Genomic DNA, 23821 nt, shown 5'->3' on the forward strand with positions numbered 1-23821 from the left:
GTACAGGGCTTGGCAGACTTTTCCTGTGAAGGTCCAGGTAGTGAATATTATCAGGTTTGTGGTCTTTGTCACAACTATTCATCTCTGCTGTTGTAGCCCAAAAGTAGCCGTGGACAACATATAAACAAATGGTGAGGCTGTGTTCTGACAAAATCAGGCAGCCGCCCGCAGGCCTTGGTTTGCCAACCGCTGGTGGTAAGATTGATAATGGTTATATTTATTAAGTACTTCCTGTGTTGCGTGCTTTAACGTTTCTTTTACTCTTCACCACAGTTCTTTGATAGATGCTTTCATTGTTCCCATGGTATCGATGAAGAAACAGGCTTGGCAGTTAAACAACTTGCCAAGATCACAGTGCTTATAAGTGATGGAGCTGGAACCTGAAACCTGGGCTGTTTGAGCCCAAATCCTAATGTTTACCCCAGGTTGACTTCTGTCCCTAATGTGTCATAGAGTGTAGTAGTTTTGAACACCCAGACGTGTACGGTAAGAACTGATGTTGTGTGTGTTTGTGTTTGTAGCTATGGAGGTTTTAAATTATGTGGGGAGAGCTGATGGAAAAAGAGGCTCCTGGAGGACTGGTAAAACGGAAGCCAGGTAAGGACCAGTTGAAACTGAGAAATTTAAGCCGACTTTTCTTTCTATGCTGCATTTTCATACTGACAGTTTCTTTCTCAGGAATGAAGATGAAATGTATAAAATTCTCTTGAATGATTATGAATATCGCCAGAAACAAATCCTAATGGAAAATGCTGAACTTAAGAAGGTTCTTCAGCAAATGAAAAAGGAAATGATTTCTCTTCTTTCTCCCCAAAAGCAGAAACCTAGAGAAAGAGCAGATGATGGTACAGGAACTGTAAGTGGCCCTTTCCTCTCTAATGCATTCTTGGGGTTGTGGGTCCGAACATTGAAACACTAGCTAGGTGTTCCCAGTGGGGACACCGCTGGTGTTTGGACAGGACACTCACTGCTGTGCTCCAGTCACTGTGACCATTGGGAAGTGTCCCTGTGTGTTTCCAGACATGCTGTGGGACATGATGGCAATTTTCTGGGTAATTAATCAGTGCCAGGCACTGTGATAAGCACTTTATACACGTGGTCACATTTTGTTCTTATAGTAATTTGATACGTTTGATACTGTAACTATTCCCATTTTATCGATGAAGGAACCTGAGGCACAGTAGTTGGCCCGGGTTCACACATGACAGTCTTCCAGGGTTTGCTCTAAGTCTGTCTTCCTCCAGACCTCATGCTTTTAACCACTGTGCCAGATATATCCTTTAAATATTTAACTTCCATGTACTTAAGCAGGCTCTACTTTTCAGAGAGTGAAACTTTGGTTAACTTTGGAAACGAAGTAATTATTCAGTCCATAAATTTATTGAATGTACATTATGTTCTAGTCCTTGGAAAGGAAAAGCTAAATAGACTTGACTTTTTCCCTTGTCTTTGTTTGGGCTGCTGTAACAAAGTACCACAGACTGGGGGGCTTATTAACAACAGAAGTTTCTTTCTCACAGTTTTGGAGCCCAGAAGTCCAAAATCAGGTTGCCAGCAGATGCGGTGTCTGGTGAGGGCCCTCTTCTTGGCTGCAGATTGCTGACTTCTTGTTATATCCTCACATGGCAGAAAGAGGGCAAGAGAGCTCACTGGTCCCTTTTATAGGAGCACTGGTCCCATTGATCAGGGCTCCCCTCTCATGACCAAATCACCTGCCAAAGGTCCCACCTCCTAATACCATCACATAGAGGGTTAGGATTTCAATATAGGAATTTTGAGGGAATAGATGTTTAGTCCATTGCATCCCTCAAGAAGCTCTTTTTGGGGAGAGACAGGCATGTAGAAAAGTGAATTATTACACATGTCAGAGCTATAATAGGGTGCTGCAACGTGTAAAACAAAGCACTTAAAGAAGGCATCACAGAGAAAGTGACATTTGAGTTAGCTCTTAAAAAATAAGTCAGGGGGCCGGCCCTGTGACCGAGTGATTAAAGTTGTGTGTGCTCCGCTTCAGCGGCCCAGGGTTCGTGGGTTTAGATCCCGGGTGCAGACCAACTCCACTTATCAGCCGTGCTGTGGAGGTGTCTCACTACAAAGTAGAGGAAGATGGCACAGATGTTATCTCAGGGCTAATCTTCCTTAAGCAAAAAAGATGAGGATTGGCAATGGATGTTAGCTCAGGGCGAATCTTCCTCACACACAAAAAATAATAAGAAGTTGATGTTTTTGAGGTAGAAAGCATTGATGCAGGGGGGCAGTAGTATGTGCAGAGGTCTGAAGAAAACAAGTCACATAGTGGTAAAAATTCCTTTTAACTTAATTGCTTTGCATATAAGTTTAAATTCCAGATTCAAGCAAGTTCACGTTAGTGACTAAAATCTGAAAATAACAGTGTTAATGGAAAATGCTAATTACCAGCAAGTCACCAGAACTTGTTTTTTAAACCTTTATTTTAGATTATTTATTTTGTGGTATCACAAATCACTCCAACTGATAAGCCCATCCCAACTCCTTGCCTTTTTTTTTTTTATCTTCTTTAAAAAACTCTCCAGTTTGGGGCCTGCTTGACCTCTTATATTTAGTTAACCTTAACCCCCCAAGTCTGTCACTTTGGTCAGCTCTTAACATTCACCGATACCTCTCCAGGGTTAGCATAGTTCTGTTACTCATGTGTTTCTTCAGTTTTGGGCCCAGCTGTCACCAAGCTCCAAAGTGGGTAGAAAATCAAGCGCTCTTTCTCAGATAGTTAAATTTCCCCCTTCCCCATTAGTATCCTGGTGGCAGTATCCTGTATAATTCTTCACAATTCAAATGTTTAAGTTTGGAGAAATAATAATCTCTTAAGTATATTTCCTCTTTTTAAAAGATCCATTTTTCTAGATCCTTTTTCTTTTGAAATTTAAGTAATTCAACCATTCTTTTCTTTTAAGGAAAAACTTTGGAGCATTTTAGCAAGAGGAATAAGATGTAATCTTGGAATGTCTAGGTAGCATCCAAGTTTCATTTATTTATTATTTTGTTTTCTTCATTGTAGCCAAAATAGATACCCCAAATTCAAGTTAAATGGATTTTTTTGTTTTCATTTTGTGGTTTTAGAGTTTCATTCAATCTGGGAAATGTGCAGCAATTATTGTTAATTTTTTTAAATAATGGATTTGTAGTATTCTGGTATGCCCTAAAATATATGGAAGAGGAGGTGTAGCTCCTGGAGGAGTCACTGGCAAGTAGCTCCAGAGGACTGATTGGCAAGGCCCAGAGTCACAGCCGCACCCTGGGCCTTCCGGGACCTGCTGCTTCTGGGAGGCTTTGACCCCTCCCAGCCCATCACTGACCTCAGACTGTCGATACAGTTCTTCACACTCAGCCGCCCTCGTTCCTGCTGGGTCTACATGTGGGAGCAGTTAGTCGACTCTTCTTTCTTTTCATCTTCTTTTTTTCCCCAGCAAGATATTTATTGTTCAAGTTAGTAAAGTATATCTGTCCACTTTCCTGGATGTTGGTAACAAATTAGGACTGTTATGTAGATGCAGATTATTATCACATTGTTTGCCTATGTTCTTTATCCTGCTTTGGTTCTGTATGCTCATATATCAGTAAAGTTTCCCTATGATTTAATGTCTTGGTAGAATACAAAGAAAAATAGTCATGAGTTTTATAAAAAAATTATATGAGAAAAATAGGACTAATAGTTGCTTTTTTCTTTGGAGTTTATTTCATAGGGTTATTTAAGCAGCCTAAGATTGGAGACAAGTTGGTCTAACTTTGTCTTAGTTTTTCCTCTTGGCTGTGTGACATTGGGCAGGTTACTCCTCTCAGCCTCAGTTTCCCCACTTTGGGACATGATTTGAGGATTCATTAACATGTGGAAAGCATCTCATACAACATTGGACATGTAGTGAATAACTCTCCTCTCACAGCCTCATGACTCTTGTCACTAACTTTATTCGGATTCAAATTCGGGTTTGAAGAGACCTGAATTGGGGAATTTCTGTCTTCAATATTAGTTGCTTTTTCTCAAGATATTTATGTTAAGTACTCGGTCATGTATGCTTAAGATAGAGCACAGAAAGGATTTCACTAAGTATATCTGACAATCAGTCTGATTACTACTGCTTCAGTATCTAAAGCCATTTTAAGATACTGGTCTTTCCTTTTCGTCTCTCATAGGTTCTCTCTGATGTTGAGGAAGATGCTGGGGAACTGAATAGAGAGAGTATGTGGGACCTTTCCTGTGAAACTGTGAGAGAGCAGCTTACAAACAGCATCAGGAAACAGTGGAGAATTTTGAAAAGTCACGTAGAAAAACTTGATAACCAAGGTAACTTCTGCCTAAATGCATTTCAAGTGGGTTCTGATGCTCAGTGAACTCTTCATTTTCAGTTGCTGGGAAAGCCACGTTATGGGCTCAGACTTGAAGTACTTTTAGCTCAGGGTGGTGGTTTGAAAAGCAAGAGTCTGCGTCCTCCTAGATGTGAGGTTTGAACCTCGCTGAGAAGATGCACTTTGCTCACAGAGTGTCTTTCTCTGAAAAGAGGACTCGTGTATCCATCTGCTCTGAGCACAGTGTACGGTTGAATAAAGCAAACCAAGCCCTTGCTGAATCTTGGGAATCAAGAAATATTAATTATAATGTGGTATAAATACAAACTTTTTGCTTATTCTTAGATATTTGCATATTCCTAAGTTCCCCATTTCTAAATTATTTTCAAAATAATAGATGTTCAATGCTTTTGTATCAATTAAGAAACGCATAAAGTAGAACATTCAGGTCTCTATATCGTGAACATAACACTTAACAGTGTTGTGCATATCTTTCTAGACTTTTCTCTATGCATTTGCAAAATATTTATTTTAAAATATATAAAAAACAAAAATTGAGTATTATGTATTTTTTCTGCACTGTGCTTTTTTCACTTAACAGTGTATCATTTTAGATCCCATTTCCTGTCATTGTAGATAGAGATATAGCTAAGTTGATGACTATATCCTTAATATTTTATATTTGTTAAAGTTTGCATACTTTTAAATCAAGAAAATGAAGGTTTCTGCTCAGTAAATGAAGTCTACTTAAAGAAAATTTGTTCTAAATTGTCAACAATCACACTCTCTGCCAGTTATCTTCAATAGTAAAGAGCAGTCAGCAAAAAGTGATTATAGTACTAAAATTAATTTACTTGGGATTTTATGGATTTCAGTCATCATTGTGTATTAGTAAATAGCAAGTATGTTTCCACTTCACTTTTGTTTTAATACCAGAGAGCAAGATTGGTAGCACTGTGTTGATGTTTGAAGAAGTGTCAAAAGAATGTGGTTTATGAAAACTGTTTTTCTCTTCTGTGAATGTAGATTGTCCATTTTTAATTAGGACATAATTTTGAATAAATAGACTAGAAATATTGACAGTAGAGTATTTGTAAGGATATCACTGAATACAAAAATAGTACGAATTTATAGTTGTCATGAAATCCTTATAGCTGCTTTGCTTTTTAAAATTTTTCCATGTTAAAAGAATATAAATTTAATTTTCTTATAGTTGATGAAATTTTTAAAGGGCAAAGGAAATAACTGCCTTTTAGAAAACCTATGAGATTCCAGAAAGATAAAAGTTCTAGGAGCCTTGATTTTTAAATATATGTCCCCAAACACCGTAAACCAGATGGTAGCTGTAATACTTATGTGAAATTACTGGTTTTGTGTTAGTTTCAAAGGTACACCTAGAAGGTTTTAATGATGAAGATGTAATCTCACGACAAGACCATGAGCAAGAAACTGAGAAGCTCGAGTTAGAAATTCAGCAGTGTAAAGAGATGATTAAAACCCAGCAGCAGCTTCTACAGGTAAATGTTAGTTACCTTTCAGAGCTGTTCCCCTGAGAAGGGCCAGAATTTTACTGATTCTCACTAGACTTTTATTCCTTTATTTCATAAGATCTGTAGTATTTGACATTTTTCTGATCCAAACTAAGTTCTCTGCTTGCTAACAGATGGATCTCGTGCCATTCCTTAGGCTGCGCTTTACTTAGAGTAGGAGCTTTTGGGAAATGGGACTCCTCAGTGGGCTTTCTGATTCTTCCTCATTTCTGTCCTTCCCCTAAAGTTCGACCTGCCTTCCCTTGCTTTCATGTCACGTTGTTGGAGTGGTGCCGGGACCCTCTGGAACTGACTATGTTTTAAATTTAATAGCAGCAGCTTGCTACTGCGTGTGATGATGATACCACTTCACTGCTGCGAGACTGCTATTTGTTGGAAGAAAAGGAACGCCTCAAAGAAGAATGGTCCTTATTTAAAGAGCAAAAAAAGAATTTTGAGAAAGAGAGACGAAGCTTTACAGAAGCCGCTATTCGGCTAGGATTGGAGGTATTTTAGACAATTCGCTTTCCCCGTAGAGCTTTCGAGAATCATGGGGAGGTCTCAGTAGAATGCATCTAAGTTCTGCTTTTCATTGTTTTTTTGCTACCTATTTTTTTCTGAAGAATTTTACCAGTGATCTCATTCGTAACTTGAAATAGGAGGGGTGCTAAGCACATGAACTGTGGAAATCTTTACGAGATTTGGGACTTGAACATTTTTTTGAAAAAAATACCTATAAGCATTCATTCCCTTTGGGATTGGCTTTCTACTGATAAGTGTTTCGCTTCATACCAGAGAGCTTTCAGGCATCTGTCGTCTACCCACTGTTGCTAGGTGTAGTGTCAGAAAACAGTGCAGCCAAGAGCATGTTTGATGTTTAAGAAAAAACAAAGTATAGTACAAAGTAAGAGTCCATGCCCGTCGCCATGTCCCTCACCCAGGATGTATGTATTCCTTCCCAGTGAACAGTTTGGATTGTCGTGTATACACTTCTGCAGCTTGCTGGGTTTTTTTTTTTCCTGCTTTTTGCTCCCCAAATCCCCCCAGTACATAGTTGTATATTTTAGTTGTGGGTCCTTCTAGTTGTGGCACGTGGGACTCTGCCTCAACATGGCCTAATGAGCGGTGCCATGTCCGCGCCCAGGACCCGAACCCTGGGCCACCGCAGCAGAGCATGCAAACTTAACCACTCGGCCACGGGGCCAGCCCCAGCAGCTTGCTTTTTTAGTTATCAGTGTATTACCTACATGTTTCCCTTTCAAAAGTAATGTCTGAACATGGTTTAAAAAGTAAACTCAACCCTAACAAAAAGATAGAAAGTGAGAAAATAGCCTCCATTCTTATTTCCAGTTTCATTCCTCAGAGGTAACCACTGTTAGAAATTTCTTTTTTTGTTCTGGAAAGTACTATTTTAGCGTTAGTCCAACCTGTGTTTCTTTTTTCTTTATTTTTTTCATTTATTTACTTTGTTTTTTTGAAATTTCACTTGTACATTATTTTTGTCACTCACCGTATAAATGCACTCCTTCACCCCTTGTGCCCACCCCAACCTCCTTCCCCTCTGGTAACCACTAAATTGTTCTCTTTGTCCATCTGTCTGTTTATCTTCCACACATGAGTGAAATGATGTGTTGTTTTTCTTTCTCACTCTGGATTGTTTCACTTAACATGATAGCCTCATGGTCCACCCATGTTGTTGCAAATGGCACAATATTGTCTTTTTTATGACTGAGTTGTATTCCATTGTGTGTGTGTGTGTGTGTGTGTGTGTGTATGTATATATATATACATACACACACACCACATCTTCTTTACCCAATCATCAGTCACTGGGTACTTGGGTTGCTTCCATGTCTTGGCTGTGGTGAATAATGCTGCAATGAACATAGGGGTGCATAAGTCTCTGAATTGTTGATTTCATGTTCTTTTGATAAGTACCCAATAGTGGGATAGCCAAGTCATGTGGTATTTCCATTTTTAATTTGTTGAGAAATCTCCATAGTGTCTTCCATAATGGCTGCACCAGTTTACATTACCACCAGCAGTGTATGAGAGTTTCCTTTTCTCCACATCCTATTTTTTGTCTTAGTGATTATAGCCATTCTAAGAGGTGTAAGGTGATATCTTAGTGTAGTTTTGATTTGCATTTCCCTGGTAATCAGTGATGTTAAACATTTTGTCATGTGCCTATTGGCCATATGTATGTCTTCTTTGGAAAAATGTCGGTTCGTATCCTCTGGCCATTTTTTGATCGGGTTGTTTGTTTTTTTGTTGTTCACTTATGTGAGTCCTTTGTGTATTTTGGAGATGAACCCTTTGTCGGACACAGGGTTTGTAAATGTTTTCTCCTAGTTGGTGGGTTGCCTTTTCGTTTTGTTCTTGGTTTCCTTTGCCTTGAGGAGCTCTTTGTTCTGATGAAGTCCCACTTGTTTATGTTTTCTTTTGTTTCCCTTACCTGAGTAGACATGGTATTCGAAAAGATCCTTCTCAGACCAATGTCAAAGAGTGTACAGCCTATATTTTCTTCTAGGAGTTTTGTGGTTTCAGTCTTACCTTCAAGTCTTTGATCCATTTTGACTTAATTTTTGTGTATGGTGAAAGATAATGGTCTACTTTCATTCTTTGCAAGTGGCTGTCCAGTTTTCCCAAAACCATTTATTGAAGAGACTTTCCTTTCTCCATTGTATGTTCTTGGCTCCTTTGTCAAAGATTAGCTGTCCATAGATGTGTGGTTTTATTTCTGGGCCTTCAGTTCTGTTCCATTGATCTGTTTGTCTCTTTTTGTACCAGTACCATGCTCTTTTGATTACTCTAGCTTTGTAGTTTATTTTGAAGTCAGGGATTGTGATTCCTCCAACTTTGTTCTTTTTTTCTCAGGATTGCTTTAGCTATTTGGGGCCTTTTGTTGCCCCATATGAATTTTAGGATTCTTTGTTATATTTCTGTGAAGAATGCCATTGGGATTCTGATTGAGATTGTATTGAATATGTAGATTGCTTTAGGTAGTATGGACATTTTAACTATATTTATTCTTCCAATCCATGTGCATGGAATATCTTTCCATTTCTTTATGTCATCATCAATTTCTCTCAATAATGTTTTATACTTTTCATTGTATGTCCTTCACCTCCTTGGTTAAATTTATTCCTAGATATTTTATGCCTTTTCTACAATTGTAAATGGGATTGTATTCTTGAGTTCTCTTTCTGTTAGTTCATCATTAGGGTATGGAAATGCAACTGATTTTTGTAAGTTGATTTTGTACCCTGCAACTTGGCTGTACTTGTTGATTATTTCTAATAGTTTTCTGATGGATTCTTTTGAGTTTTCTATATATAAAATAATGTTGTCTGCAAACAGCAAAAGTTTCATTTCTTCATTGCCTATTTGGACTCCTTTTATTTCTTTTTCTTGCCTAATTGCTCTGGCCAAAACCTCTGGTACTATGTTGAGTAAGAGTGGTCAGAGTTGGTGCCCTTGCCTTATTCCTGTTCTCAGTGGAATGGCCTTCAGTTTTTCCCCATTGAGTATGATGTTGGCTGTGGGTTTGTCGTATGTGGCCTTTATTATGTTGAGGTACTTTCCTTTTTATACCCATTTTATTGAGAGTTTTTATCATAAATGGATGTTGGATCTTGTCAAATGCTTTGTCTGTGTCTATTGAGATGATCATGTAGTTTTTTATATCTCATTTTATTAATGTGGTGTATCACATTGATTTGCAGATGTTGAGCCATCCCTGTGTCCCTGGTATAAATCCCACTTGATCATGGTTAATGTATTGCTGTATTCAATTTGCCAATAATTTGAGGATTTTTGCATCTATGTTCATCAGCGGTATTGGCCTGTAAGTTTCCTTTCTTGTGTTGTCCTTGTCTGTCTTTGGGATCAGGGTGATGTTGGCCTTGTAGAATGTGTTAGGAAGTGTTCCATCTTCCTCAGTTTTTTGGAATAGTTTGAGAAGGATAGGTGTTAAATCTTCTTTGAATGTTTGGTAGAATTCTCCAGAGCAGCCATCTGGTTCTGGACTTTATTTTTGGGGAAGTTTCAGATTCTCTCTTTCTTCTTGGTTCAGTTTGGGAGGTTGTATGAGTCTAAGAATTTATCCGTATCTTCTAGATTGTCCAGTTTGTTAGCATATAGTTTTTCATAGTATTCTCTTATAATCCTTTGTATTTCTGTGGTATCTGTTGTAATTGCTCCTCTTTCATTTTTAATTTTATTTATTTAAGCCTTCTCTCTTTTTTTCTTAGTGAGTTGGCTAAGGGTTTGTCAATTTAGAGCTGCTTCTTTGAGAAGATAAACTTTGTTTCATTGATCCTTTCTACTGGATTTTTTGTTTGTTTCAATTTCGTTTATTTATCCTCTAATATTTATTATTTCCCTTCTTCTGCTGATTTTGGGCTTTGTTGTTCTTTTTCTAATTCTGTTAGGTCTAGTTTAAGATTGCTTATTTGAGATTTTTCTCAATTTGTTAAGGTGAGCCTGTATTGCTAAGAATTTCCCTGTTAGGACAACTTTTGCTGCATCCCATATGAGTTGGTATGGTGTATTTTCACTCTTATTTGTCTCAAGATTATTTTTGTATTTCTTCTTTAATTTCTTCAATGATCCATTGGTTGTTCAGTAGCATGTTGTTTAGTTTCTACATATTTGTTACTTTCCTGGCTTTTTTCTTACAGTTGATTTCTAGTTTCCTAGCATCATGGTTGGAAAAGGTGTTTGATATGATTTCAGTCTTAAATTTATCGAGGCTTGCCTTATTTCTCAACATACGGTCTGTCCTTGAGAATGTTCCACGTGTACTTGAGCTGTGTATTCTGTCTGCTGGGATCTGTGGCTCGCTGACTTACGGCTGCTGCTTTTGTATCTGCGAGGGTGCTCTGGCCAACAGGCTGAGCTGGAGTGCCGGGCAGGGGGAGTGGCACTTTCTTTCACTTACATGATCCCAGGGGCTTCTTGCTCTGCCCTCTCTGCTCGTCTGGGGTGGTGGCTTGATGGAGACACCCCCACAATAGCTTAGTCTTGGTGTGGGGCTTTCCCTAGGACTGTGAGGGAACTTGGAGAGCAAAGATGTTCCCACAGAGGGCCACCCCTCCCCCCTCTACTCTCAGAGCTATTCCTGGTCCCGGGGTTGCTGCCATTCAGGAGGGAGCAGAGATTCCCCTTCCTCCTTTTACATCCTCTGGGGGGTGCAGCACCTCCACCTTCAGACGCGTGATGCGTGGGTCTCTCAGACGTCTTTTGTGTTGTGTGAATGTCCTCTGTTGGTTTATGAATGTCCTTTCTGCCGTATCTTAGAGGGGAGAGTCTAGGGGAAGTGCTCACTCTGACCTGTTTTTCTTGATACCAGTCTCTTGATTACCACTCTGAAAGATAAGGCATTTAGTGTCCTTATCACACTTGCCATCTACACTCTTCCACATCTCCATCTGATTTTCGTAATATTATTACTTTTTTAAACTACTTTTTAAAAAGCCGTTTCTTCTGGTTGACCTTTTATACTTTAAGTAAAATGTTTAATGCTTCCACTTCATGTTTACCCACCTTCAGACAGTATCAGTTTATCCCTCAGTGAAAGCTGCAGACATTCCTAGACTTGCCTTGCTCCACTTTGGCTTCCTTGTCTTTGTCTGTGATGATATATTTCACTGTCCAGTGTTATCACGTGTAGATTCTGTCCTGTAATGTAATCCAGGTGTAAGTACTTTGTCTAAGGTTGAGACATAAAAATTGAAGACCAGGAAAAAACGTTGGTAACATCACGATTATGTAAGTATTATTCATTCTATAACCAGGGAATATGTTTGGACACATAGAAAATATTCTGTTATTAAGCCTTTGTCACTTGGAAGAGAATCTTCCAAGTATCACTATGTCGTGAATTCTTTCACTTTCTTCATAACTTCCTTTATGATTTCCTGAATCAGATTCAGCTGCTATTTTTCTTATTTCTCATGTTATTCTTTCTTGGCTTCCCTTTTCACTTTGCTGTATTACCTTCTTAGTAATTTTTTCATTAGTAGTGTGTGAGTGAAAAATATTCTGAATTCTGGAATATCCAAAAAATATATTCATACTTGATTGGTTTGGCTGGATATGAAATTTAGGTTTCAACTTTTTCCCTCAAAACTTTGTTATTCCATTTCTTCTAGTGTTTGATTTTGTTAATGAGAAGCCTGATTATAATATAATCTACATTACTTTGTAGATACCTTGTTTTATTTTTTCCCCTTCTCTGGAAGCTTTTGGAATTTTGTATTCTTAAAGTTCCAAAATGTTACCAGTATACATGTAGGTAGCTTCTTGTAGCCTGAAGACACTTTTCTTCAATATGGGGATATGTTCTTCCATTCTGTATTTTTGTCCTTCTTTGACTTCTCTCACATTCTGTAACTTCTGTTAGACAGTTTGGCCTTGTGACTAAATCTATAGATTGACTTTATCTTGTGAATTTGGGGATCTTCTCTTACCTGTGTCCTGTTCATCACCAGCCTGGTATTCAGCAGGGTCAGTTTTATTATTCATTTCATCCACTGAGTTTTTATTTCAGAATTTATCTTTTAAATTTTCTAATGTCTTTTTATTTTTCTTTGTATAGCACTATATTATTTTATAGATGTTCATAAATCTAATAATTTATGTTACAGTTTTTAAAAAAGATTTCTTCTATCTTGAACTGTTATCCATGGTCAGTTCTCTTTATTTATCTTGGTCTTTTTTCTCTTACACTATTAGTTTTCTTCAAATTCTGGTAATGCATGATTTTGTGTTAATATTTATGAATGAAAGACCATATGTTGGTTATTTTAAGTGGCTGACATGGATTTTCTCCACAGTTATGGAAGTCTGTTTCATCATTAGCTATCTTCCTCAGGAAACAAAAACAGTTTGCACCAGTATTTTCTCCTCTTATGGGGTCACTTCTGCTTCTGAGCAATATCCCCTACCTGCTCCAAGAGCCACTCTTGCTCCTTTGTGTGCCACTCCCAGCTCACTGCATGAGAATCCGTCTGCCTGTGGTCACTGGGGGCGGTAGGGTCAGTGAAGGATGGGAAGGAGGGATGAGACACTCGGTGGGTGCGGGAGAGTTTAGTTCAGGGTTCGTCAGCTGTTCAGCAGGGGAAGGTGTGGCATGTGCCCTCTCGTGGATCAGTGGTGGTGGCTGCTCTCGCTGCTAGATGGTTGGAGGATGAGAGCCATGCTTGATGAAGCCATATCTCCTTTTTTTCGAATGATTACAGTGGGGTATTTTTCTGTTGTTTGTAGTTTTATATTTACAATGTTCTCTATGTTCAAAAGTTATGTTAAGATTCTGTACATTTAAAAGTTCTGCTAATATGCTATATTTTAGTGCATTTTTCATTTGAATGTGTTCAGAATTGATATGAAAATAGGGATTAGTTGGTTTATTAGGTGAAAAGGGTGAATTTTTATTGAAGCATAATTTTCTTAAATTTTTCTTAGTTTTCTAGGTTAATTCATTTGACTTCAGAAATATATCTGATAGCCAGAAAGCACACACAAATAGCTAGAGAAATCATGTGAAATGGCAACTCTGTGAATGTTGAAATATTGATCAGTGTTTCTCTGGTTTGCTTGTTATGGTAGAGAAAGGCATTTGAAGAAGAAAGAGCCAGTTGGTTAAAGCAACAGTTTTTAAATATGACTACCTTTGACCACCAGAACTCAGAAAATGTGAAACTTTTCAGTGCCTTCTCAGGAAGTGAGTACTTCATAAACTCTTCAATCTGAAAATGCATGTAAATAAAATACTGTAAATTATTAATGTAAAACTTGAGATCACCAGTAAGTGTTCTCTAATTGGAACTAAAAAATCAACTTTAATATTTTATTTGCTGTAGTCACAATGGGAATGACAGGAGGACTATTCATACCAGAAACAACTTTTGTTGTTAATGTAATAATATCAAGTTTTTGAAAATTCGGTCTGGAAATACTTTTAAACCTACATCCTTCTAAATGTGAAATATGCATAACAAAGATCACCAGATTAGCTAGACGTGAGTCATCGGGCTAGAGTGGATGCTCAGATTAGTTGGTTCCATCTCATACCTCCCTCAGAACCGCGAATGAAGCATCCTAGTTAGTTACCTTCACTATATTTAATACCTCACTGTGTGTACTGCCTTTTTTTTTTAAACAGGTTCTGATCGGGACAATCTTACAGTACACTCGAGGCCACAGCAGAAGAAGCCTCACAGTGTGTCTAACGGGTCTCCAGCTTGCACATCCAAACTTACGAAATCTCTTCCCGCTTCTCCTTCTACTTCAGACTTTTGCCAGACACGTTCCTGTGTGTCTGAACATAGGTATTGGTCTCTGGATGGTCTTCTCACATATTTGGAAAATCGCTAGAGTTGTGTCGCTGAGGAAAGTCGGCACGTCGGTAGTGTCAGGAACCGGAGGGGTTTTGGAGAGGAATTCAGTAGATCAAGGCATTCATTTTACTAATGTTTCTCGGGTGTCTGTATATACACACACCTGCTGGGTGCTGGAATATGATAGTGAACAAGGTAGATGGTTCCTGTCTTATGGGACCTGGATCATGTAATGTGATTCCTTTTATTTCACACCTGAAATACAACTTAAAATGTAGTCTTATTTACAGGAATCACTTAATATTTTGAGTAATTTATACTTTTATTAAATAGAAGGATACTGTTTTGACAGTTTTTGAAGAGTACTTATTTCAGAGTTTCTTTTGATGCCCATTTTCCTGATGTTGAAGGGCAAAGAACTCTAAAAAGCCTTCTCATCTTCACTGTTGAGGAGGATATGTGCCCAAGAATGACAGGGTAAAAAAAGTGGCCCTTCACCCCCAGGAAACCCATATTGCTATTAATTGCCTCATTTGGGTATTTTCCTCTGTCTCAAGTTGTTAAATCATGTTCTCAAGTATAATATCAATGCTGTATGTCAGAGCCTATTGTAAGATTTCATTTGAACTAAGTAGATAGAGAGAGGGACAGAAAAGAGCGTCAGACTACATTGGCACGTGTGGTGGTCTCTTCCTCTTGAGTAGGAGCCGGGCCTGGGGGCCTGCGGGCTGGCAGGCGCCTCAGAAAGCGGGAGTCGGGCTGCTGCACACTTGGCCTGCGGTTGTGAGAGACTGGTGTGGAGCCAAGTGTTGAAGAAGCCAGCTAGCCCTTGGACCAAGAATTGTTAAATAGGTGAACTTGAAAACAAAAATATGAAGCTTTTGAAAAGGACGAAACACTATAGTTGACTTTCAAAAAGATTAGGACTCAAAGTAAACTTCGAGCGGGCAAAAGAGAGCTGGGGAAGAGCCCTCTGAGGAAGTGTAGGGCCCCTGAGCTGGAACACTGGCAGTTTGTGGATGGTGAGTGTGCTTAGTGAGCAAGACCACAAAGGGAGAAGTCAGGGTAGGGGGTGGGCGGGGGCCATGTCCTACAGGCCCTGGGTGAGGAGACGGGGGTTAAAACTTTGTGAAAGTTCAAGTATATACAGATGTGGAGAGAATAAGGTCATGAACCCCTGTGTACCCATCATCCAGGTTCAGCAGGCATCGACTTGTGACAGTGGTATTCATATATAACCCCGCACACACTTGAGATTTCATTGATAAAACATTTTAGTCTATTTGTAGGTGAGATAGTGTTCTAGGGCGATGGGAAAGCATTGCAGACTTTTAAGCAGGAGTGTGAAAAAAAATCAGAGTTTTAAAAAAATTATTATGTGGAAACAGATTGTAGGAGCCAGTAATATAAGCCAGGACATCCAGAAGGAGGCATGAGTGGAGTTGAGGTGAGAGAGGATGGTAATTTGGACCAGGGTCATAACACGAGGATAGAAATGCTTGAATTTGGGATATATTTTGCAGTTTTGCAAATAGATTGACTCATAGGGTCAAAGTTCATTTATAATCAAAAGATATTCTAAGCTCAGAGTATTTTCTTACACAAAATGTTATTAAACCCTTAATTTTGACCAATCCGAACTATCTATATAGCTGTAGACACAAATTCTAGTCTCTATTTATACATACCGCATTCTGAATCTGTGAACATAGCGTAGTTGCTGCAATTATGTCTTTACAGTTTTTACTTTTTTACCTAATTAGTATTATACATAAATATCCTTGAAGACATTGTTTTGTGTTTAATAAAGATAAAAAGTCTAACATTTAGTACATCCATCAAAAGATGTTACAAGATTGTGTCAATATATGTAAAGCACGTAAAAGCAGTACTTATTCCATTATAAACCTTTAGTAACGGCGATAAAAATATCTGTGAACATAAATGGATTATAAAAATGCTACTGTGTTTCCTTCCTTCTGAGGGCTGCACTAAACAGCGTCAGTGGCATAGAAACAAAATTTGGGAGTGTTGAGACACTCCATTAAGGTATTCACAGTGGCCTCTGAAGCTAAGGCAAACCTAGAAAAGAGTTGTATAAGTAGTCATCAGGAGAGAAGCTGCGAAGCACCTTGGATCTGGGTTTCTAATGAGATTATAACAAAATAATTAGGAGTATTCCTAGCTAATTTCCACAACGACATGCTCATTTCTCCTTCACTATAGAATGGAATTTTACAGAAAGGCTGTCTGGATTCCATGCAGAGCAACTCCAACTCGTATCCTAAGTTACTGAAGGAACTTAGTCGATCACTGATTTCATCTCATCTGAGAAGGCAGGGATTCTGAGGGTTGAATTATAAGCAAGTTCCTTTTTTTTTTTAAGTACTGGCAAATAAGTGTAAGTAAAATTTTTAGGGACCTGTGGCTGAGTGGTTAAGTTTGTGCGCTCTGCTTTGGCGGCCCAGGGTTTTGCCGATTGGGATCCTGGGCCAGACATGGCACCGCTCGTCAGGTCATGCTGAGGTGGCATCCCACATAGCAGGACCTACAACTAGAATATACAACTATGTACTGGGGGGCTTTGGGGAGAGGAATGAAGAAGAAAAAGAAGATTGGCAACAGATGTTAGCTCAGGTGCCAATCTTTTTAAAAAAACTTTAAAAAAAATTTTTTTAATTGTTTTGGTTTAGATTTTTAGAATTAAAGCAACTTAATGTTTTTTTAGGATTCACATTAATGAGGTTGAGATAATAAAGTCACAAAAAATTGTACATTTAGGAAAAAAGGTTTTTGTGAAAAAATGGTGTAAGATATTCATTTGATAAAAATGTGTTGTTCACTGGCTTAATCCCACAGATTTGAAAGTAATCATTTCACCAGATTTCTGTTTCGAGGCCGGTTGTGAGCATAGCTCTCAGATTGTATTGCTGAAGGGAGGAGCTGTGTCTCTGTTCAGATGCTGAGGTGGTTTTTGCCTGACACTTAGAGTTCATTGAGCGCTGTTGTAAGAGCTTGATGTGTGTAATTCCTCTAGGTCCTCCCACCCCCACCCTACAAGATAGGTACTATTAGTATTTCCGTTTCACAACTGGGGAAACTGAAAAACAGGGAGGTTTAACTTGTCAAAGTGACATAGTAAGTGGTCCAGCTGGGCTATGAACCTAAACCATCTGACTTCAGGGTCTGGACTGAGAAGCACTTTTGTAGGCACTCAGTAACTATCTGTACGGATGAATGGATGGATAGCTGACAGCACACATGAACAGATGGAAACAGTAAGGAAAGAAACCAGAGAGATTAGAAAATGGTGGCAGAGAGATGGGGATATGGGAAACCCACGTGTTTGTATCTACCTTGGGCTTCATTTGGGCAGAGTGCTTCAGAATAGATTAAAGAGATAAATAAGCAGATGGATAAATAGATGGACAGATAAGATGAAAGTGATAAATTAGGCCATTCTGAAATACTTGTTTGTTCTTGATCTGTATGTCCTCAAAGTTTACTTAGCATGGGACAAGGGAATAATCAGACTTTACACATTCAGGCATACCTAACATATAAAAGGAGGAGGAGATGATTATTAAGATCTGCCCTTCTTTCCCAACAGTTCAGTCAACGTGCTGAATATCTCTCCTGAAGAATCTAAACCAAATCAGGTTGGAAGAGAATGTACAAATCCGAAATGGAGCGTGGCGTCCAGACCTGGGGCGCGGGAAGGTTGCTATAGCGGATGCTCCGTGACCTGCACAAATTCTCATGTAGAAAAAGATGACTTACCTTAGACATGTGGACTGGAATCCTTTTCATTAACATGTTCATCGCATGTCACATCTAAGTTGAAACAGGATGTGTCATAAAGTCAATCATCCAGAAATATAAGATGGTCTGAGTTCTTTGTCTGGACTTCCCTGTTCCTCCCCCAAAGAGCTAAAATGTTAAATCTATTTAAAAGGATATAAAAGCTTTGGATATGTATTTTTAGTAACAGAAGCATCTGGTTCTGCGAATAAAGGAATGTATAGATGTTTGGATGGAAACAAAAGCACTAGAATGAGTTTCCTCTTATAGATATGAAAATAGCACTTTTAGGAAACTGATTATTGTAAATGTTTAATTTTGTTTCATATGTAGTTGGCATTGAAAGTTTAGCCTTTACTTGAATGTACACTGTAGATTTTTAACAAAGCAAGTTCTATATTTATTATGTTTAGTGTGATTTGAAATTTCCTCTTTCATATGTTTTAAATAAAGTGAAATTTATGTATGTTTTGTACATAGATATACATGATTATGTTTAAGAGGCTTTAAGATTTAAAAATTTTACACATCCATAATTATAGTATTTCATGCCAATTTTTTTTAGCGATATTCTGTTTACAGATGTTTTAGAACCATGTTACGTTTAAGAATTTTTGAACCCATCTGAGCAATAAATCCTCAAAAGCTATTCCATGAAACTGAATTCTTTATATAATTGACATTACTAACATTACACTTTTGAGATTTCTACATCATTAGAAATGAGCATTTTTATTTTGTATATGTAGGATATAATTTTTCAAAGGACTTTTGATTATAGGGTAATAGCGCTAAGACATCAAGAGTACCTTTGAATAAAGCAATTTAAGAAAATGGGTTTAAGATATTTGGATGATAGAAGATAGCAAGATATTTAAGATATTTGGATGGTGATATTTCCTTTACCAGATGGTTACACCATAACACCTGTACCAGCTGGGCTTTGTATAGTTGCCAATAACTTTTAATTTTTCAGTGAGGTATTTGCCACTAATGATAAGGAAATCTGACCGTGTAAAAACATCCAATTTTACAATCCAGATCCTATGATACTCTGGACAGACTGTGTCATTTCATTTTCAGAACTGATTGCATGTTTCTTCATGTGTGTTGTTGTTGTTGACACTAATAAGAAATGCAGTCCCAGGATTTTCATCAAAAAGCTTTAAGTGCCTGACCTTGTTTGTGTCTGTACATAGACGCCTCCACAGATCCAGTCCGTGCTGGGTGTTGTAATTTAGCCCATCTGCCTTCCCATTTTCTAGCAGTTCGACCACTCAACATTTACCCTGTGTGGCTGCTCCGTTTACATTTGTCGTATACAAGTCTATTTTTGTCACCTGTTCACTGTATAACTCTCTGGGATTGTGTAGCAGCAGCCGTTTTTTCAGGGGTGTTAGGATGTCGAGTATCTTCTAAGATATTCATGAACTCATAACAAAGTAACCACATTTATAGTCTCAGAAAGCTGGCTCTTGAGCAAAAGCAAGTTAGTCACTACCTTCAGCTTGATGCATGCTCACTTCTTTACTGTTTAAAATATTAGAAATGACACAGAATTTCAGAGTGCCATATTGCAAAGGAAGAAACCGCTGGGATAGAATTCTTTTGCTATTGAGCAATAATGTGATCAAAGGCAATCAGAAATTTTTGAAAGTAGTCCATGATACATTTGTCAAAAATTTTTTTTTTCAGGGGTTTCCATGATATACTTTGCCAGAAACAAGCATTTTAATTCTTAAAGTGAATCTCTTACTTTAGGGGATGTTGCATTCCATGACAATGGATTTCTACAAAGCAGCATCTGGTTTTCATTGTGTTTCCATTTTAATGTTGGTTGAATTCTCACGTTGGAAAGAAAAATTCCTTGAGACTTGACTTTGAAATCTAAGGTGTGAAAGAAACAGTAAAGTGAAAGCCAGGTTCATTGTACTTTTGATGAAAGTCTGCATAGATTTGCTAGAAGTTGTGTTTTACCAACAGCGTCAGTTTTGCTTTACTGTACATTCCAACTCCGCACTGACTCCCAGTCACGCCAGACTTCCCAGGATGTTGGAATGGCTTCCGTGCTGGAAAACTCCACATGTGAAGCTCCTGGGCTTTTATTTCCCTTCCCTTTCTAGGTATTTGCAGTGTGCTGATAATCCAGCTGTGCTGCTGTCTTCAGTTTAGCCCTGATTAGATGATGGTACCACAGTGTCCTTTAGCTTCAAAGTCCTCCTGATAATCTTAAACATTTTCTTGTTTATTAATATGTAAAGCTGAAGTATTTTGTACCTCAAGTTTATTTTTACATGGCATATCCATTTTGAATTTTCAAAGCATAAAATTGGCAAAGAAAATTTAAGATAATTTTATTTCCTATTCAAATTTTTGTATCTTCAATTTATGGTGATGAGAAACTTAATAGAAGAATAATCATACCAGAAAATTAAAATTTAGTAAGTAGACATTTTCTTATAGAAGCAATGTATGAAATGTTTGGATTCACAGTCCACAGCAGATTATTTTCCTCATGGTATAATTAACATAGTGTTGTGACTAGAGTTCCATACTTCCTACCTTTGCTTACCAGACTTGTTCACAGGCTTGTGGTAACACAGTTTTTGTGGGAAAACACATTCCATGGTGCATGAAGAGAAGGAGAGCGCCCTGGAGTCCAGTCTTCACCTCCCCGTGGAGCATCTGAAAACCCCTGGAGGCCAGGAGGGGCCTGCCTGGGACGCTGCGAGCTAGCAAGCCCATGTGTGATTGCCCTGTTGTAAAAATCTTCAAAGTATGTTGCCTAATGTAAATCATGCTCTTGTTTCTAGATTGGATTCAAAGTAAATATCGGTCATGGAAGTCTAGTAAATATACTTTTCCCTATGTTTGTCCTTAATTTTGTTCAATCTTTTGATAAGCGTTTATAAAGTACCTGCTGTATTTCAGAGCTTATTACTACATTTAGTCACTGGGGATAGAAGGCAGCCAGGTACACCCCCTACCCCGAAAGGCTCTGAGTTGGGTGGACGACCAGCTGTATAAACCTAAACTGTAATTAACAATGGTAAATGCTATTCAGACATTCACTCTGTCAATAAAACTTAAAGTGACTGTTCTGTTCCAGGACCAAATATCAATTGCATAACAGTGACATGAGTAGGCTTCCAGTTCTAGTGTCTGCATTATTTCCTATGGGAAGTACTAAACTATTATTATTGTTTTGCTGGCTTTTGATTTCATTTTGTTGTCTAAGATCAGAATATTGACCTGCAAAGCAGTACAAGATTTTCTGCCCACAAAAACACTATTATCTAATAGAAAAAGCATTTATGAAGATTTGGGCTACATAGATAAGAATAATGAAATAGGTTATTCTAGTCCTTTTTATAAATACTGGCTTTTTTCAGGCTGGGTGTAAATTAAAGTGTAGTGGACTGTTGATTTAATTATTTGATTTATATAAACTATTTCACTCAACTGGCTAAGATTTTTTTAACTTTTAACATTTACAAATAACTGATTTCAGAGGTCTCAGGTGGCATTGTGATGCCAGTGATAGAGATCCAGTAAAGATCCTCAATATTCATATATTTTAGATTCAGAAATATTTATACCTAGTATGATGCTTAATGCTTAGTAAGCACATAATATTTGTTAATGAGAAGTATAAAACACTAATGAAACAAATGGCACATCTCTTCATTGGCATGAGTGGACTAAATTTCAGGTCAAAATCCTAAAACTTACTTTCTCAGGAGCATAGGAACATTTTCTGGTATATTTCCAATCCTATCTAGGTTGGTTCCTTGCACAAAGTATTAGGATAGAATAGGCCGTATTACAAATAAAAAATACTGAATTGGTGGGGCTGACCCCGTGGCCGAGTGGTTAAGTTCGCGCGCTCCGCTGCAGGCGGCCCAGTGTTTCGTCAGTTCGGATCCTGGGCACAGACATGGCACTGCTCATCAAACCACACTGAGGCAGCGTCCCACATGCCACAACTAGAAGGACCCACAACTAAGAATATACAACTATGTACCGGGGGGCTTTGGGGAGAAAAAGGAAAAAAAAACCTTAAAAAAAAAATACTGAATTGGTGTAGCTCAATACAGAAGTTTAATCCTGGCTCCTGAGATGTCCAATTGTGTATTGGGCAGCCGTCCTCCAAGTTTATGCCATCTGGAACTCATGGCCCCCAACGTTGTCAAATTGGGGAAAGAGCAGACTGGCAGATGATGCTGGCTATTAAGGACCAAACCTGAAAGAGACGAGCTTTCCACCTGCATCATTTTGTCCAGAGCCTAGGCTGACAGCCCCAGCCTAACTACAGATAAGACTGGGAGAGAGAAAACGAGGCTATTAGCTGAGCGCTGACATTTGCTACGTAGCGTCGTTGGTGCTTGATAGTTCATCCAATCAGTCACTTATTTAAAAAAGCAACTAGCAAAACATACTACTCTGTGCAAGGGATTTATTGCTGATTATTAAATCTTCAAATAGGCAGTTTTTGAAAGTGGTGTATTTAAGGCTTGTCTTACCTTCACTAACCTTTTCATACTACGAAGTTTCAGATGTCCAAATGGTAGTTTTGCACAGTTACTAAAATGTCTTACCGTGCACAGAACACACATTTTCATTTGAGTCTTTCAATAACCCTATGAGAGAATATTAACCTTCCCATTTTTAGAGTGTCGGTAACAGACTCAGATGTTAAGTGACGAACCAAAGGTCACACAACTAGTAAGTGATAAGTTCAGAACTTAAAAACCCAGATCTTCTGATCTCTAAATTTCCACTTTATTCCAGACTGCTACAGTGCCTTTTGGTATGGCTTTTTAAATGAAACTGCTCAATTCTTAACCCATAATTAGCTACCCTATAAGTTACACCAAAGGAATTGATCATTTGGTCCAGGTGCACGGCTCACCCTTGTTTTTGTGGATGGTTACCATAGCAATCGTATTCAGAGTTGGACTTCTACCTTTTCAAGATTAGGGCATTAGGGATCTCACTGAAACACTAATTTAGTAACTAAATTAGTAACTAAGTTCCACTGAGTAATCCCAAGATACACCTAGACAGCCTGCTTTTCTGCCCTGTCGTGTTCTCTACTGGCAATTCCAGTGTGTGTGCACCAGGTTCTTCTGTGACTACAGTCAGTGACCCAAAACACTGTGTTTTGTCCAAAAGTCCAGTAGCCTTTTGCAGATATTTCATCATGAAAAATGTGAAAGTAGGAGAAGAGCAGCTTGCAGGGCAGCTGCAGGACTACTTCCCCTGCTGCGTCTGCATTTAGGTAGAGAGTTGTCCTGTTTCTGGCCCGTCAAGACGGTGTTATTCCTGGTTATCATGCTCCAGTAAAGTAAACCAGGCCTCAGCCAGTGTGCTGACTGGAAAAAAGTAGACTGCGTATTCCCCACAGCCCTCAGACTGATAGCCTAGAACGTGCCCGCCATTCCAGTTCTTAGGGTCCAATTCTCTGTTATAGCTGATGTCTACGCTGAGGTCAACTCGTTCCTCCCAGCCAGGGATGGGGCAGACGCTGCTGCTAGTTCTTAGTATCTGCAACGAGTCCTCTGTTCACCTATTACTTTATTATAACGTAGTTATTTACCCTGAATACCTTGAGATTTTTTCTTCTGTAATTCTCAGCCTAGAACTGACTTTCAGAATAACCTTTTGTTTTCCTAATTTTTTATTAATGAAGAGGTTCAATCAAATGAATCTCAAAGAGTCACCCAGGACTGTAATGTTTTTTGTGAAATGTCAAATTAACTCTTTTAGCCTTTTTCCTCTACCAGTCACTTTTACCTTGAAACGTAACTAATTGATTATTTTTGGTAG

At 38.4% G+C, this 23821-nt stretch overlaps 1 protein-coding gene across 19 annotated transcripts in view; it reads left to right on the forward strand.

Annotated features, from left to right (window-relative positions):
- The window catches only part of SSX2IP (SSX family member 2 interacting protein), a 50313-nt gene extending 29453 nt beyond the window's left edge, over positions 1 to 20860 (forward strand). For 6 of the 19 annotated variants that reach the window (XM_023641760.2, XM_070267413.1, XM_070267409.1 and 3 more), the window contains 8 exons: positions 522 to 597; positions 679 to 856; positions 4168 to 4318; positions 5701 to 5837; positions 6186 to 6356; positions 13461 to 13575; positions 14017 to 14182; positions 17802 to 20860. In XM_023641760.2, coding sequence (XP_023497528.1) covers positions 522 to 597; positions 679 to 856; positions 4168 to 4318; positions 5701 to 5837; positions 6186 to 6356; positions 13461 to 13575; positions 14017 to 14182; positions 17802 to 17976 — 1169 coding nt within the window. In that variant the 3' untranslated portion in view covers positions 17977 to 20860. Of the gene's footprint in view, positions 1 to 521; positions 598 to 666; positions 857 to 4167; positions 4319 to 5700; positions 5838 to 6182; positions 6357 to 13460; positions 13576 to 14016; positions 14183 to 17801 lie in introns of all 19 variants that reach the window. The other 13 variants (XM_023641757.2, XM_070267411.1, XM_070267407.1 and 10 more) reach the window with 3 other exon arrangements.
- The last annotated feature ends 2961 nt before the right edge of the window (positions 20861 to 23821 follow it).

This window comes from Equus caballus, chromosome 5, assembly GCF_041296265.1.
Source record: "Equus caballus isolate H_3958 breed thoroughbred chromosome 5, TB-T2T, whole genome shotgun sequence".
NCBI lineage: Eukaryota > Metazoa > Chordata > Mammalia > Perissodactyla > Equidae > Equus > Equus caballus.